Below are 18,922 nucleotides of genomic sequence, written 5' to 3'. Positions count from 1 at the left end.
TAATAACAATACTTTATTTCTACGTTTAATGTAATCCCTCCTCTTTTTGCTAATATATAATTTCATCCCTGCTTAAATATCAGAACATTAGAGCAATGGCTGATCAGTTACAATCAGGACACATAAATATGAGCAAATCTTTGAGTCAACTTATTAACTTTCAGATCTTCTTACATGCTTTGAATCTTGATCTGTTGATCAAAAAAAGTACTTTCCTCAGATCAGAAGATGCATTCACTTGAAGTACTTTCCTCAGATCAGAAGATGCATTCACTTGAAGTACTTTCCTCAGATCAGAAGATGCATTCACTTGAAGTACTTTCCTCAGATCAGAAGATGCATTCACTTGAAGTACTTTCCTCAGATCAGAAGATGCATTCACTTGAAGTACTTTTCGCTAATCTGAACATGCATGCTTGTAAGGTACTGTTCTCTTGAAGTACATTTTTCTGAGTATGCATTCTCTTGACATACTTTACTCTAATCTGAAATGCATTCCCATAAGGTACTTTTCTCTTAAAGTGATTTCCAGTGAGAATGCATTCTCTTGAAGCACTTTTCTCTCTTAAAGTACTTTTCATTAATCTGAACATGCAAGCTTGTACATTACTTTCCCATGAGCATGCATTTTCTTTAAGAAAATCCTCAGAGCATGCACTTTTTTTTTCTCTGACCTGAACATGCATTTTACTGGATGAATTTTGTTAAAACCAGAACGTGTTCTGACAGATGCACATGTTCTCAATCTATCTGTCCCTTGGATATGCTTGCATCTGAATGAGAACATAACAAATCATAATGCTGGCAACTGGGGTGGTGGACAATGTAATACAAACAACGTAATGCTTGACACAAATTTAAGCAAAAGCACAACCATGCAAACAGATGAGCATGTTGACATTCCAATGGAAGCAGTTATGTTTGTACAAAGTATACAGATGAATACATAAATAAATTCAACAGGTTGACGAGGCATGAACATTCTTACAGCTGAACATCAAGAAATCTTGCAGAATGAGAGAAACAGTCATGATGACCTTGACATTCTGAGCATCTGTTGGGTCATCTTATCATTCCAGCGAAGCCTGTGTGTGGGTCTTCATCTGGTATACACATCTCAACCACTACAGAGTCTTCAAAATAGAAGGTTCACACTACAAAAACATTCAAAATCTTTGGATCAGACAGATATTTGTAAACCACCTCTACACATGTAATTTGATATGTCAGTGTTTGCGTTACTGCGCATTTCACCAAAATAAATGTACATTTCATGCGAGATATTTTCTACCAGCCTGTTCTGGACACAAGCATTTTGTCTTCTGAGAATAAGTAACCAAAACATGTATTTTGCCTAAGGAACAGCAAAATAAAATAAAAAGTTTCTCTCAGGCAATTTGACTTGCGAATGATGATCATGCTCTAAAATGAAAAGAAATGAAGTAAAATCTCAAAATTTTACAGGGAGACCTGTGTTGCAAAGACATGGAAGACCCTTGGCATATCTCAAAGCGAGCTGAATTCGACGTTCTGGTGATTTCGACAATTCCATTGCTAGCGCTATATCGAGGAAGTACGTGCGCGATCGGAGTGCACAAACAGTTTCATCGGTAGGGCGAATGATCAGTTCCTGTCGTGAGACGTTTTATTGACAACTGAAATCAAGAAATTAAGTTATGTAAAGAGCAATTAAACAACAACATTATTTATCGTTAATACCACTTCAGATGCAAAATCAATTGCCTATATAACAAAACATAGCGAGCAAAATTCACCAAGATCAGTCGTCTGCAAGTGACAGGTTATGTATGAAACAGGAAGCCATGTGATCAAAACACTCTCTCGCAGTACAGAGAGAAAAGTATGGCTCACCGTCGAAAACACATACAAAAATACCCGGATGTGACAAGCAACTGCAGTTTCGCCAATACGATGTAAAAATGCTATTTTTGTTGGAAACCCATGAAACTTTTTTGTGAAATAGATGAATATACCTTTATCACTCAAGGTTAGCAAAATCAAAACTTAAAATGATATTAAGGATAAAAAATATGTTTTTGTCTTACACCATCGAAAACCCCTAATACTGGGATATATTTCAAACTCAAGCGGAAAGATGTCCATCATTCCTAGTTCTATCAACAGATTTGCTCTGATTATTTTTTCACAAACAGAAAAATGCAATGAAAGCGTCAAAGTGCTTAAATTCGGAATAAAAAACTGTTTGTGGCTATTGGTTTCAGGAAAGGAAACAAAAAGCTGTTGACAATCAATTACTTGAAATTCAAGCTACAGAATAGAATGGGATCCTATCTCATCATGAACACAAGATTTCAAGGATGTACCAGCTGAAGGATGTTCAATACCTGGCATTAAAATATTTTCTTTCCCTTACAGTGTCCAATCACTAACTACAAAATAATTGGATGGACAGCTCCAAAATATCTATCTAAAGTTATAGTATTCATATATATATTTTCACCAATATATCTGGAAGGCATTGACATAATGTTTTCACCAACCACTGCAAATTCGCTCAGGGAATTTGCAATGACATTCACCAAAACGCAATTCTAAGTTCAAACTTGAAAATGAGTGAAGCATTATAAACATGTGATGACAATATTCCCATCCAAGACATAATAACAACATATCAGTACTTGGAAAAAATGAGGCACTTTCGGCCAAAACGATAAGATACCAATGGCGCTAAGGCAGTATCTCAGATCAAGATTACGTATGCATTATTGAACCAATTTTTCACTAGTGAGTGTTGGTGCCAATAACAACTGTAACCATGGTTCCCCTCAATATCACAGACAATTTAACTTGTGGTGTCAAGGTTGTGTGTAGTTTGAAAGAAGTAAGCTCTAGACAGGAACCTTGTTAATCTGGACCCTGCTATTGCACTAGATGTCACCTTCACCACCACAAATATACCCTCCTAATACTTCTCATAAACACAAAGAACTTAGTTAAGCACCCCCTGACATGTCTCACAATTGAATAAGCCCCAATCTTAACCCTTTGGAGAATGTTTGAGACCTGACTGGTCTTTCTATACAACAAAAGGACCCATCCCCTTGTACAGATCCTGACACAGTTGGAAGCTGCTTGACACAAGGAATGGCGCAGAGGATCAGGAGGCTGACATTAAACATTCCAGACATGGTTTGGGATGATTTACTAAAATGAACAATTATCATCATAATAGCAATATGGATTTCAATATTTTTTTTATGCGTCAAAGGATCATACAGGTCAGAAAAGCTCATGTATTCTCCAATGTGGTCACCATGAAAAGCTTAATGTACATGGTAAAGCCTGTCATTGCAAAAATACAGGGGATGCTTAGTTTAGTTCTTTGTGTATACTCTAACGAATGGGTGACTACTTATTCAGATAAATGGACCTGTCCATCACAGTTCGAGGATTCTAAATTGATTGAATATATTTTCTGTAACAGTTGTTTAATGGACATAACTCCACATAATCTGAGCTCATGAGATCAAATTCCTTTTTCACTACTTAATGGCTTATTACAAACCAACAATGCACAAATCCTTCATTATGTCAATATTACCTTCAAGGGGACATAACTCTACAGAAAGTCATTCTATCAAGAACAATCCCACAACCCCTCCTACAAACTACTTCCTAAAACCTAAAAAACAAACAATTCAAATCCCAACTTTATAAACCTGACCATGGTATTTCAATTTAACATGATTAGGGCATACATAAAATTCTCAGTCTTGTAGCACTTTCAGATGAACAAATATACAAACACTGCCTCTCAAACACGTGAAGCTTGAGATTCATTCTCAAATGCATATCTGTTAAAAATAAATTTGAAAGGCATGGGAATACTCAGTATATGTATGTTGAAAAGAAGACCATAAAATAGTGGCCACTGTATTCAATCAAATCTTGAAGTCTTCAATTTTTTAAATTGAAAGACAGAGCTTTAGGTATATGTGTATGCAAAATATCTTTTAACAGCTCATAAAATGTTCATAAAATATCACTGTTCTCGATGTATCAAAATGTTCAAATAACTAGTAATGGGTTCAAATAACTAGTAAATGTTCATATAACTAGGCAAAGTAGACACAAATACGGTGATAAAGGATTCAGGTTATGCTACTGTATGAATGCAAGCTTAATTAGAACACAAGTATCCTTTTCAGAGCTCCGAATTAGGTTGATACCTAAATTCATTGATCATGTTTATGTTATGAAAACTAATTACAAAGTATTAAGTGCCGTTATGTTATCATGGAATGTGTGCATGAAACTATGAAAGACATACAATGTAGACAAGGAACAAAGACCTAAACGATAACTCATATATCACAGAGACCAAAACATTTTCAGCGGAATCATGAGTAAAGCTTTTTTCCTGTTTTCAGTAATGGGAAATAAGAAATCTGCCATCTGTACAGATGAAATTACCTTCAGTCTTACGCAGCTGAATGAACAATCTGTATTGCTGACAAAAATTAAAAATGCATAATGGAATTTTTAACAGAACTTTATACAAAATGGCTGCAGGAATCAGATTGCTGTTCTGTGTTTTTTTTGTCTGAAAATTTTTTTAAAAACTTTCATTACGTTGTCATGCATAAACTATCTACTGTGAGAATTAGTCTTTGTATGAGTTAATATACCACTCATAAAAGGTAGGGGATATTGGATTCACAAAACGTATAAACTGTGAATGATGATGCTGAAGAGGAAACAGATGATAAAGAGAAATTAAGGGAAAATATGACAATTTTTTCCATTCCTATGGAAATGTTTCATCTGCATGGATATATGTTACACTTTCTGATAAGCATTGGCACTGGCTCGTGGTATATCCCCATAATGGAATACCCCCTACTTTATTTTTGAATGGAATAGCTGATTAAGTGATTTCGTGTGTCAGTACTGAAATCAAAACAAACTGAAAAGACATTAAAATAATCAGTGGACCGTTACTAACATATGCTCACCAGATTCCTTAAGTGTGACACTGAAACTGAATACTAGTCAAGATACTGTCATGAAAAGTTTACAGAAATCAACATTGGATTGAACAAAAGTTATCAATTTAAAAAATATTCAGATGATAACTTAAATCTGTCTGCTATTTTCGGAAGCACTGCTAGTCTCATGTTCATTATCCAAAACAGATAATATTAATCCCAACTACTACCTCAAAAAACACTACTTCTGGTCCGGAGTGAGTAGGTTTTACGCCATTTTTAGCAATATTTCAGCAATATCAAGGCACGGGACACCAGAAATGGTCTTCCATATATTACCCATGTTGTTAATCGAACCCAGATCTTTAGCAAAATGAGTGAACGCTTTAACCACCAGGATACCCGACCACCTCTTTTCTGATCCTGTAGGACCATTGTTAGATGGATATTTCCAAACAACACTAACATCATATTTTCGCTTCTGAATCCACATAAAATGGTAACTATCAAATGGCAAGAGTTTTTAAGTTCAATCACACTTATTAGAATCAAGACTTACAGCGAAAGAACAGTATTCACTTATAGTGTCAACCCAACTTTTGGGACACCCTTTTCGACAAATATCTTCCAAACAACACAAACTCACCACACACCATTACCAGGATAATCTGACGGTTAAGTAATGTGTTAGTTATTGTTCTTTAATGCTTTTGAGATGATGCCTCGATACAGACATGTCAACCTGAAGCCTGTGCTACTATGACCCAAGGTCATGCACATGAATTGCAATCTGACCCAACTCAAAAATTACATGTTGATGGAAAGAGGTCAGTTTTGTGTTACTTGGGAACTTTTTGATCATAGGGGGGGTTCCAAAAGTTGGGTTGACAGACTGTAACTGTCTGTGACAATGTTGAAAATCCTAAGTAATAACAGTCGAACCCAATCGCTTCAGTAAACATCCAAGATAGAACCTGCATCCTCTCACACTTTCAATAACAAACATCCTTGAGACAATGGATGCTTCAATATAATGTCAGTGTTTAATCTAGTTTAAACTGCATATCTTTTTACGATAATAGTTCAGAGATGTTATTACAGGTTCAAAAATCCCTCAAATACAGAGTTCAATACTTGGAAACTAAGTTTTAAAAAATCACCATAAATTGGTACAGGTAACAAATTTAGATGCACTATGTGTTTTGACATCCATTCAAAATCATTCAGATCATGAAGTTATCGCTGTATTACAAAAACATATGCCTCCTTATAAGGTATGGTAATTTCTTTCTTGTCGCGCTTTGTAAAATTTGCACCCAAAGAAAACAATAGCCATAATGCCAGCACAGAGAACGATTCCGCCGATGAAGGATGGGCCATCGAAGTGTTGGGTTGCCTGTCTGGCGGTGGTTGTAGTCGTGGCAGATGTTGATGTGTTTGTACTGGTAGGAGGTGCTGTTGATGTTGATGCATTCGGTGAAATTGATGACGTCACGGGTGCAGTACTGGTCGACTGGTTGGATGGAGTGGTAGGGCTTGATACGATGGTTGCAGGAGTGGTAGGGTTTGTCTGGTTGCCAGAGGGTGTTGATGTTGGTGCTGGTTCGGTCCCTGAAGAAATAATGAAGGCATGCATGAGTGAGTTCAGTTTTACACTGATTTCGGTGAGTGATACCCCAGTTATATGGCGACAATCAGTAAATAATTGAGTCTGGAACAGACAACCCAGTGATCAACAATATGAGCATCGCTCTACTCAACTGGGAATTGATGACATGTCAATTAAGTTAGCAAGCCAGACTACCCCGTCCCATTTGTCACCTCTTGCGACAAGCATAGTCACCTCTTGTGGCAGGCATAGCGATCTGAAGACCTAGTCTAACCTGGATCTTCAAAGTCTACACCGATTTTAGCAATATTCCAGCAATGTAACAATGTGATGATCATGATACACGATACAATAACAGTAACTGAATTTCAGCAATATTACAACATAGTATTAATAATAAGATTTAAGTGTCTAGGACAGCAATTTTGTAGTCCAGGATCCCTGAAAATTAGACCAGGAAGTCCCAGTCACCCTCAAATACAGGACTGAAGGTAAACCCCTGAATCCCTTAATAAACCCTCAGAAATATTATTACATCTACATGACATCATTCTTAGCAAATATTCAAATCTGGACCATACAATCCAGTGACTGACATCATAAGCATAACCCATGAACTGATACACAATGACAGGATCAATTAGGTGAGCAAGCTTGACAATCTGATTCCATTTTGGTCAATAAACAGTTAATGACTGGCATTGTGTTTCCATTATTTAATATCTCATAAAAACTGTTCCCAGCCTACAAGGTCTCAGAGCCAGATATGTCAGCCATTAGCTTGTAATCAATTATTACAGTCAGTGTATGAAACAGCCACTGGCCTGACAGCCTATGACTACTAAAAATCCAGTCTGGCCACTGGCCCGACTGACTAGCAAATTTTCCTGAGGTCACATATGAATATACACTTTGAAATCACAAAAGATTGTGGTCTAATAATTGATGGTATTTTTAACTATTTCAAATTCATGTAATCTTTGCTTAGTTCTACATTCACATTTTGAGCTAGTGAATTGTTTTGTGGGGTAGTAACTTTCATGCATAGCTAGCAGTATTGGCAAGCAAAATCTGGAAACTATTTCAGACTCTCTTTACAACTGCAGCTTTGAAAACTTGACACAGTACTTACTGGTAAGCAAGACTTCCTAGCTCATTTCATACATACCATTGCATGTCATTGCCAAGGCAGGGTCTGTTTGCGGACAGGTTTCTGTCATGTTGGTTGTCAGATTGAAACAGCCTGTTACAAAAAAGAAACATTTAATACATTAGACAAGAACACTTATTCAGGGTATGCCCTGATGCATTTGACAAAATCAGTTTATAGATCCTCAGGTAGCTCATTGGTCTGACACAATGGCATGTCGATTCTCATAAGTAACATAAACACTGGGATACTGATAGACACAGCTTCAAATAAAAATAGCATCAAGACAGATTCTCTATTATTTATCATCAATACTTATATTATCCTGGATATTTATCTAGCACACATATCCATGCAACATGTACCTGCTCAAGGCGCTGGTATTTTCCCCCCTCAATCATTGGATGTCAATCAGTACATCATATTTTCAATCTCAACTCCCTGGGGATCATACAACTCTTTCAAGTCATTAGGCAAAAATCAGTTATTACGGTTTTCTCATGCTTACAGTATCCATTCATAGCTGAGTGGGCTGGGGTACATAGTCACAGTACATTGTCAAAGGTATACTGCACGTTGCTGTACATGCAACTAGGTGTTTAAAAGTATTCATGTGGCCACCATCTGGTCATATACATGATATAACAATGGATTCATTGGTTCTTTTACCCATGAAACCATAGCAACAAAGACACAGCTGATCCCTGATTACAAGAGCTGTCATAACCAAGACATGTCCATGAATAGCAATGTTTCGGTGCCATAGCTATTCAAAGTTTGGAAGAAAAAAAGAGCGGACATAGCTATGCCAACAAGAAGATGACATATCCCCCCGGCCCCCACATGTTTGAAAGGACAAATAATCTGAGAGTTACCCATTGTTTTTTTTGACTAAGTTTGAATTGTTTCCATGGAATTCATGGATAAATGCCATTTATCTGTAACCAGCAAAGTCACAATTTAAAGATCTATCTCATATATCTGCCAAGATCTGTTGAAAGATATGAAATGGTTTTCAAGATGTGCTCTGGAAACGAAGCCCATCCCTCCATCTTGAGACTAAGTCCAAAACATTTCCATGGAAACTGTGAAAATAATACATCACAAAAACCTTTAAAAACCAAAAGGCACTACTTTGGGGTCTGCCACACACATCTACCAAGTTTTACAAACAGATATTAAGAAGTTTTTGAGTTCTGCTCTGGAAATGAAACACACCTCTCACTTTTCAGACTAGGTCCAAAATGTTTCCATGGAAAACGAGAAAATAATAAATCACAAGATGCTGTACATAGCAAAACGCACCACTATAGGTTCTGATTTATATATCTACTAACTTTTTGCAGAAAAATATTGAACGGTTTTTGAGTTCTGCTCCGGAAACGAAACACACCTCTCACTTTTGAGACTATGTCCGAAACATTTCCATGGAAACCGAGAAAATAATAAATCACAAAAACCTGTAAATACCAAAAAGCACCACCATAGGTTCAGATTCATAGTATCTACCAAGTTTTGCAGAAAAATATTGAACGGCTTTTGAGTTCTGCTCCGGAAACGAAGCCCAGCCAACCATAAGACTAACATCCAAACGTTCCATGGAAAAACAAAAATAACAAAAAATGCCCAAAATCTGTAAATAGCAAAAGGTACAACCATAGGCTGAGACTACTATATCTATCAAGTTTGGTATAAAAATATTGAACTGTTTCTGAGTTATGCTACGGAAACAAAATGATTACGGACGGCTGAACAGACGAGGCTTCGACTATATCCCCCCCTGCATTATATGCCGGGGGGATAAAAATGTAAGATTTAGTGTTGATTTATTTCTCAAAAACTGACTAGCACCATGTGCAAATTAGACAGATGACTAGTTACACTTTGTAATACTGGTTTGCACCAGAGCAAGAAACAAAGCACTAAATCAAGCCCTGACTGTCAATCAATATGTTCTTCCTACCTATTTGACCATCTTTTGTGCAGTTCAGGAACATGCAGGCATCAGCACAACAGTTTGCGGAAAGGTTGTTGTATGTTGTGCAGTCAACATCTGAAACAAATGGAAAAATAAATACACAATATCAATCTACAGAAAGTGGAGTCTTGCCTGGTTGAAAGCCCAGCCCAGCACTGATCATGCTGATGGTGTGAGCTCAAAAGTTAAAAAATCAGGACAAGTCAGTTTTCATCTTGGACGATCAAAATTTGATCAAATAATTGTAGCCTACTTGTCTGTGGGCTACCAGATTAATTTCTGCTTACAGTTTAAAATTGCAAGGAAACTCTGATTTTATATCTGCTCAAAATATAGCTGTTGAAAACTTGACATGATACAGGAATGAAATGAAGTAATTTTGACAATGATAATAAAGTCGAGTTATCTTTCTTTGCTTTCAAATACCATGTTGATTTAGTCTTTCATAATTAGATCATGGTTATGTCATGAAAATCAGGGCAAGTAGAAAATTGGTCAGGATACTTTCTTAAAGTCACTTACCCTGTAGCAACAGATTTCTAATTTCTAAACCAGGCAATGTATTTTAGCCTTGATGTGACAATACATGCAGTAAATTAGTCAGAAACTTGATTTTTTTTTCTCTATTGTTGAAAAGTCCAGACTGATAATTTTTTATAGTTACCAGTCCAGCTGTCTGGCTTGGCATTTTGGGAGTTTTAAACACTGGCGTTAAACTGCTTTTAGTTTTAGCAATATTCCACCAACATCACTGCTGGAGACACCAGGAATAGTCTTTACGCTTGGTATCCATGTAGGAAATTGAAACTAGGCCTTTGGTGATGCAAGCAAAAACACTGCTCATTAGACAACCTGCCAGCCTTGAATGCAATATGGTAATTGTATCGTGACTGTGAGGAAATGGTAAAAGACACCATTAATCATATTTGTTATGATTTAACTCATAACAATAACCTCAAGCAAGATTGGTAAACGTACGAACAGTGACTAAGAACCATAACTATACTCTGTGTTGTGTTGACTATGACTCATATGAAAATGATGTGCACATTTTACAAAATTGTTGAGTCAAATACTCAGGAATTGTGTGTCATTTAAAACCCTTCACACACATCAAGCAACAACAAATAGCATTTCTTTAATGCTTGATAATAGTGAGCAGGTCAGTTGAGTTTCATGCCAACTCAGCAATATTCCTGCTATAAAGTATATGGCAACGGTCTGTAAATAATTGAGTCTGGACCAGACAATCCAGTGATCAACAACATGAGCACTTATCTACTCAACTGGGATATGATGAAATGGGTCAACTAAGTCCGTGAGGCTGACTATCAGATCCATTAGTCAGGACAAGCATGAGTTAATGAAGACCAGTTTTAACCCAGATCTTCAAAGGCTGAATGCAGACAGATTTTAAGTTGAATGCTTCTCTTGGGGATAATACAGTCTGATGTTCACCTCTTTGTAGCAGTGTTATCCAAGCTGATAGGCATGGAATAACACTGCTACAAAGGTCTACATCACCGGAGGGAAAAGTATACAACGTATTTATCCTACCGCCATGTTAAATGTCTGTCTCTGAATTGAATTTTTTTAATCAGTGATACATATTCTGACAAGCTTTAAAATGGTATAAAAATGGTTAATTATGCATAAGTTGAATGTGCAAACGTTTCAATGTATAAAATACAATGTAGTTTTGGCAAAGCAGTGAACGTTGGGGAATAAAATGGTCTAAAACAGCTAGCGAATGGTTTAGGAACTCCAGACACTGCATGCATCATATGTTGTTCACACTGCTAAGGATCAAATCTTGCATTCAACAGAAAACTAAATTTAGTTTATATATCTAAGCCTATTCTAAGCATTTATCCGAGTTTTCAGTATGTCACTGTATCTTGTGGATCCCATACCTGCTGCTGGCAGATGTTGCTTACTTGTCGTTTCAATGATTTGCGAAACAACCGAATGGAGCCATGAAAAGTATTTCTATGGTGAACCATGTACTAGTAACATGCAAGTGTATAAGGTTAGATGTAAATGGCTGTTTGCCTAAAGAAGGGCTACCATACCAGTATCCATCCAACTTTTAAAGGATTTCAATCTCACATCATAAATGAATGTTTACAGAAAGTTGGGTATTTTTGTGATCCTTATCAAAGAATGAGTAGTAGTTTATGACATCATACGATTCAGTGTTCACAAACAGTGCCTGACCCTCTGACAAATCTGGCAGATTCACCAGTGGTCAGATAGAAATCACCAACCCGCCAGCCACCAGTGTCTCACTGAATATTTCACAATGTCTTTGTGTGAAGTTGTTATTTGTGGCATGTGACACTTGTTTCTGTTTATAAATCTTATGTTTGTTATCATATGTTAATAATTTCAATGCCAAGTACAAGAATTGTTAAATCTCAAATATTTGTTTAACTTAATTCTGTGGGTCCTGTGAATTTTCAGTGGGTCAGACGACATCTGAAACTAACAGGACCCAATGTCCTGTTACTTTGAAACATTATCGTGAACACTGACAATTGCTAGGAATATAGCTTCTTGACAAAAAGTTTGGCGTTACTATGGCAGTGGGAAATATTTTTTTCAGTTGTCACCCTCCTGGAAGGGGTGTCACAGAAACTTGTTAAAGCCTTATTGACCAATGAAATGAAAGCATTTTATATGTGAGCTAAATTCTTAGGTCAGTGTGACATACATCTATATACTGATATAAATCATACCCTTGTGTTACATATAAATCCTTTTATACACTGATAAAGACTGAAGTGCATACCAAACATAAGACCAGCAATTTGACTTGAAAATACAGTCATGTCAAATTACATGCACATTTTCAAAATACATATCTACAAAAACACAAAGGAAAAAGGAAAGAGAACGGACCCAAAATATAGTTTAGCATGCTTGGAGCTGATGCTACTATCTGATGTTGGGATTTACATTTTAATCATTTCCCTTAATGAAAAATATCATATAATAGTTTCACAGCAAATATATTTTTATATCAGATCAGATATATAACAGTAACAAGGATTGGGAAAAGAGAACTTTGACAATGGGACATTTTCAGGATTATTGGCCATTTTCTGAAATAAGAATGGGCCACTGCCCTTGTATAGTAAACTTCAAAATTGTAATTGGCAATTTTTCTTATAATGTGCAAAATGGCGCATGGTCCCTCCCTGCCTTTCCCAATCCCTGTAGGAAATATGCATGGTAATTGTATATCTTAAGTAACAGGTACATGAAATCCAAATAATTTATTGTGCAAATGGGTCATGAAAGCAAATCGTAAATTACAGGTGATCGTGTTGTCATAGCGATATGTTGGTTATTTCATGGGAAAGTAAAACATAACACTATTGATTGTTGCAGATAGAAAATGTGTAGATAAAATGGAGACATTTTTCATAAAATAAGGACTGCAAATGAATATATCTTTGAAAATCTTCATATCACATTTCTAAAAACCCCTGAAGATCCAGGGTAGAATATGTCTTCAGCAACCCATGCTTGCCACAAAAGGTGAATATGTCATACGAGGCGATCTGACTTGACTGAGTGGTCAAACTCCCTGACTTGTTTGACGTATGTCATCAGTTCCCAGTTGGACAGACCGGAGCCCATGGTTTTGATCACTGGATTGTCTGGTCCAACTTAACTCACTCACTCACATTTCTAAAAGTATATTTTGCTGTCTTTTCTGTTGTTTAATACCACAGGAATTACCTCATGATTCAGTGAAGCCAAAGGGGTCATTGGCACGTGTACTTCAGATATGTACCCTAGGTACGTTTCTGTACACAGGCATGTACCCTAGTTGGGCTCAATTTTAAGAGATGTTAACCCACCTGCACCAGGTGCAGCCTAAGGTAAAAACCTAGTTGCACCAGTCAGATACCAGTTGTAATGGACCACATGTTTTTTCTACACTTTTGTTGCAAGAACAAACATAACAATGAGAATTTGATAAATGATACTAACCTATTATTTATGGACCCGTCTTATATTTAGGGTACCAGATACGTTTCTGTATTTCTCGTACATTTCTTCAGGTGCCTGTCCCTACAACTAATCCTTTAGCTTCAGTAAATGAATAGTCGTGCCTCATTTATCCGAACTACTATGAGACATGTTATGTAAGCACCGATATTTGTTTATGTGTACCGTAATCAATAAAGATTATGTCTGATACCTACTATGTTCGTTTCTTTGCATGTTTCTTTGTACATATGGCCCGAGATTCAGGTATCTGAAAATTCGCTTAGCAGACAATTTCAACAAAAACACAAGTGTTCAGATAAACGGGGCACGACTGTAATTTATTTCTGACATTTCAAATTCTTGGCTTTGTTGCAATTAGTTATGCTGTACATCCACTGCTGTGTTTAAATCATTGTTGGTAAAGATAAATGCAGTATCACCCTTTCTCTTTAAGCTATATGGTGGAAACAACTTTAAAGGGGCACTGATGCAGAGAGAATAATGTTTCTCACCACCGGTCTAATTACGAAACCAATGGCTCCTGTCCACATCAGCAGAATTTCTTCACCCTAAAAAGTTATGAGGCCGGATTCCCGTCACATGCCGTTATTTAAACATATCCATGGTACTCTTTGTCTGATTGTAACAAAATATCCCAGCAGTGTAGTTTTTTTCTGATGCCTTTGTGGTATAGTGACTGATCCAATTCAATCTTATTTCTGTGTTTTTTACCTCGATATTTAATCATGCGAAAATATGTCTACATACACGTAGCAAGCCATTTGTTTCATACAAGCCTGTGTGATTGCAAAGCTTTATATTTAGATAGTTTTGAGGGTTGGCCTAGCTGTCATAGCAAACATCATATATAGATTTTGGTAGCTACGACCCTGGTTTATTATCTATGATAATAAAAACACACAGTTGATTTATCTGAATTCGTAAACTAATAACAACGACTTTGCCACAAGCAGAGAAATCTGAAAATTTTCTTACGTAAACAACTGATTATACCTATTTACCCAAGTACACAGTAAATGCCTATTTGTATTTCCTATGGTATCCTCAAAGCAGTTTCGGCCCATAAGTGTTTTCAGGCTGCTTGCGACACAGAGACTACATTTTCCTTGTGTTTGATGGTACAAACCTACACGTGTTATTCGTCATCATTCACTTGATGGTCAGTTAATGAATTTATAACGGGTTTAATTAGTGGTAACACCACTAAAATTCCTTGACAAAGGTTCCCATTTGGCATTTCTCCTGTCTTGAGTAAATACTCAACATTATAAATTAAAGTCTGTAGTGGCAAATGTATTGCATGTTATGTAATATGTGCATGTAAGTGATAACTTTCGTCTGTCTTAAATTTAAAGTTTGCATTTTGTTACAGAAAACATGCACTAGGTTGTGAATAGCGGGTGTGTGAAATATGATTCGCTTTGGCAATCTATACAATGTTCAGACATTAAAATCATGTTATAACTTCCCTGTAAGTATCGGCAGACCGTGTGGCTTTTTTATTAACTTTCAAAATGCATACAAAGGTGACATGGAACTAATAAGGTTTATAAGACAAAATATAAAGACGTACACTGATTTCGTTACTTTTCAGTCCTAACAGTTTTATACCACTGGCAGATGAGTAAACTTTAAGGTGTTTGATTTGTTTTCATAATAACGAAGTAAAATGACTTCATCTTTGATCAGTCTACCCATAAACTATCAATTACGCATATGGGTGGCGCAGCAGAGATCAGACACCAGTCATGGACTCTGGGATATCATCCGGGTACTCACGGGAGAAAAAACAATAACAAAAGAAACAACCAGTCCACGGATATTGCTCCGCATCAGTGCCCATTTAAACTGCACATCTCCCTAAAACAATAAGTTAGCAGGTAAAATAATGTCGAAAGTCGTTGTGGTTATACTGTTCTTGAGTGAGGATTACATCAAGAGAGACATAGTATTTTGATGGGAGCATCATATTCCGAGTCAAGTTTATGAAACTTAATCTGTACCTGGACAGTGGTTGGCAACGTTTGTGGGCCTATCTGAGTCGGTTTCTGCCAACAGGGTCTCGATTCAAAATAGTCATTACAGTGAATCCACATAATTCGACTACATCATTACGAGTGTATAACCCACTGGCGTGATACTGCCGATATCAGGAAACTACAAAATTGTCTTTCTAGATCCCGGCTACTGGTGACGACTTGCGATGACAGGTGTACCATTTACTGAACTTTCGGTTTCAAATCACTGGAGATCTCTCTTTTAACAGACAGAATTAATATTTACCTTCGCCGTGACTTGTTGACAGAAAAAACAAATGGAAAGCAAAGGCGATGAACACCGCTGACAACAGTGGTCGAATCATTTCTTGGCGCTGGTCAAACAGAACGTGTAGACTGTGACTTGACAATCGAGTCTTCTTGAAACGTGTAATGGAGTTAAACTTCCGGCTTAATACGCAGTTAATATTTACTTTTAGAAATTAAAAAATACAACACATGCGACAATACGCTATCAATTAATTGCCTCTTCATGGCAATTGTATATATTCTTATTTTATAATATTTCTTTTAGTATTTTACAGGAACGCAGTAAACAAGACTTGCTAAGGCTCTAATTCATTTTCCCCGAAGACGACCATTTTATGAACAAGATTTAATAAAAACTAATTTGACGATTTGAATGTGACGTGATTTAGATATTAAATATCGAGTAGTGATAATAACAATTCAAACCACCGAATTATTTCATGACATTTTTTTTAAAAATGCATAGAAAATATTACGTTATCACGATCGAGACCGCACCCAGTCGTGCTATCAATAAGCAACATTCATGTGATCGTGACGCACGAGTCGCAGATGGTGATAACCATGGTTCCATTTTCACACACATTTATCAGCTTTTTTTCAAGAAGCTGTTATCAATATTCCTTTCTCCAAACCACATACAATGACTGCTTGACATACAATGGCTGTTTCGGAAACAAAAATAACGTTTAGTGTGTGTTTCACTGAGAGAATATTCGTCGACTTTGATGTGTTTCAGAATCATAAGGTCAAAAAGATTGATTAATCGACAGCTACTCGTGTTTATCAGAGTAAGTAAACACCAGGTCGCTGGTGTATATATCGTGGAGTGTTCGATCACTGCAAGTGACTGATTTGGTCCTACGTACATCTGCTTAATTTGCAGTACGTCAGGGTATATATGGTATACCGCACGTAAAGGTTATTTTGTTTATAATAAAAACAGCCATACACCCTGACTTTATGCAGTATATGTGAGTATTAAAACTGTAAAACATAATAATAAATGTCAGATCAAATGTATATTTAATCCAGGTCAACATATGTTCGATATCCCCATCCTCAATCTAACATAAACCATCCCCACCCTCAGTCGAAAGTGATATCCACTATCCCCAATCCATCATAAATCATCCACTATCCCCAATCCATCAGAAATAATCCACTATCCCCAATCCATCATAAATCATCCACAATAAAGTATCCATCATAATATATACACCATAACTATCCTTATCTTCAATCCACAATAAACCATTAAACATAGACCCGTGAAGGCCCCGGGTTAGAATAGGCCTTCAGCTACCCATGCTTGCCATAAAAGGCGACTGTGCTTGTCGTTTGAGGTGACTAACGGGATCGGGTGGTCAGCCTCGCTGACTTGGTTGACACATGTCATCGGTTCCCAATTGCGCAGATCGATGCTCATGTTGTTGATCACTGGATTGTCTGGTCCAGACTCGATTATTTACAGACCGCCGCCATATAGCTGGAATATTGGTGAGTGCAGCGTAAAACTAAACTCACTCACTCACTCACTCACCATTAAACATAAATCATATCCATCCCAAATCCAAATCCATCTTCAGTATACCATACACGTTCTCGATTCTTCAGTATACCATAAACCATTCACCACGACCCATCAAGCATCTTCAATCCACCATATATCACCCCCATCTGCAATCCACCATAAACCACCCACCATAAACCATGCGTGTGCAGGTGCAAAACATGTGATTGCGTTACTATTGCGGTTCAGTTTTCAGGTCAATTAAAGCATGCCAATTTGTAAACACAAAGTGAACCACTATCATGAATTAATAACACAGGATGCATTTCAATGACTCTTTTACATCTTATTATATCAACAACGAATCATTCAGATGTATGTATAACATTCTTGCTTATTGCATAGAGATGTGTCGATGTAGATTCCTAAACAATTCACTACCTGTTAGTCTCCTGTTATGACAGGCATGCTGAAGATCAAGTCTAAAGCGGATCTTCACGAGTATACTTCTCCGGAAGACCTCGTGCTGTATATGTATATACTGAACAGCAAAGGAAACGCAACAGTGCCTTTTTGTTCTCATGTGGAAGACATAAGCATGAATGCTATCTTATTTTAGAATTTGTTGGGGGTTTTTTGTTTTGTTTTTTGTTGTTTTTTGTTTTTTGGGTTTTTGTTTTTGCGAAACTTGCTTTTCTTTTGCTGTTCAGTATGTTTTCACTGCTTTGACTGTTTAGTTTTTGGCTGATGTTGACAGACCCAAAACCTATCAGTTTGAAGTTTCTCAACTAAATTAACCTGGTTTGCTTCCAAACAACGTATATCATCTCGAGATATGATGAACATGCGGCCTTTGAACCCATCACGTTGCACCTTGTGTCTCCGAACATGCCAGTTCTTGTTGTACCCGAGCACCAGGCAGGGACCAACAAGTACCGTATTTTAACGTGTTTGGGTATGATGCGGCCGGGTATGGAAGCCCCGACCTTCTGCTCTCTGCCGGACGTTCTAACCACTACAACCTGCTTCACTCCCTCTTGTTTTATTCTGTTTTAATCATATGATGTGTGTTTTAGTGGCAATAATCAGTGTCTCGTAGCTTTGATGGCTGGGTATTCGCTTTTACTATATGTACAATATAGTTTATGTGTTTTTATTACCGATTTTAGTGTAGAGAATGTGACACTGAAATAAAATATGTTTCTTCTTTCTTCCGATTGCCTGTCAGTGATCGCTGACGTCTCTGTTGCGTGCTCACTATATCAAACACCGGATTATCATGTCCGAAATCATTTATTTACAGACCGCCGTCATGTAGCTTGCCATCGCTGACAGTAGTGTTAAGTACACATTATAACTGAATTTTTAGACTC

At 36.9% G+C, this 18,922-nt stretch overlaps 1 protein-coding gene across 1 annotated transcript; it reads right to left on the bottom strand.

Moving 5' to 3' along the window:
- Positions 1 to 3,517: 3,517 nt before the first annotated feature.
- LOC137286544 (porimin-like) lies at positions 3,518 to 16,179 on the bottom strand. The gene is made up of 4 exons (XM_067818466.1): positions 16,014 to 16,179; positions 9,693 to 9,782; positions 7,748 to 7,822; positions 3,518 to 6,581 (listed from the first exon to the last, which is right to left on the bottom strand). Exons 1-4 carry the CDS (start codon positions 16,090 to 16,092, stop codon positions 6,238 to 6,240), a joined length of 588 nt encoding a protein of 195 aa, XP_067674567.1. The 5' UTR covers positions 16,093 to 16,179; the 3' UTR covers positions 3,518 to 6,237.
- Between the last annotated feature and the right edge of the window lie 2,743 nt (positions 16,180 to 18,922).

Source organism: Haliotis asinina, chromosome 6 (assembly GCF_037392515.1).
Source record: "Haliotis asinina isolate JCU_RB_2024 chromosome 6, JCU_Hal_asi_v2, whole genome shotgun sequence".
Taxonomy (NCBI): domain Eukaryota; kingdom Metazoa; phylum Mollusca; class Gastropoda; order Lepetellida; family Haliotidae; genus Haliotis; species Haliotis asinina.
This window is presented reverse-complemented; position numbering and strand designations above follow the sequence as displayed.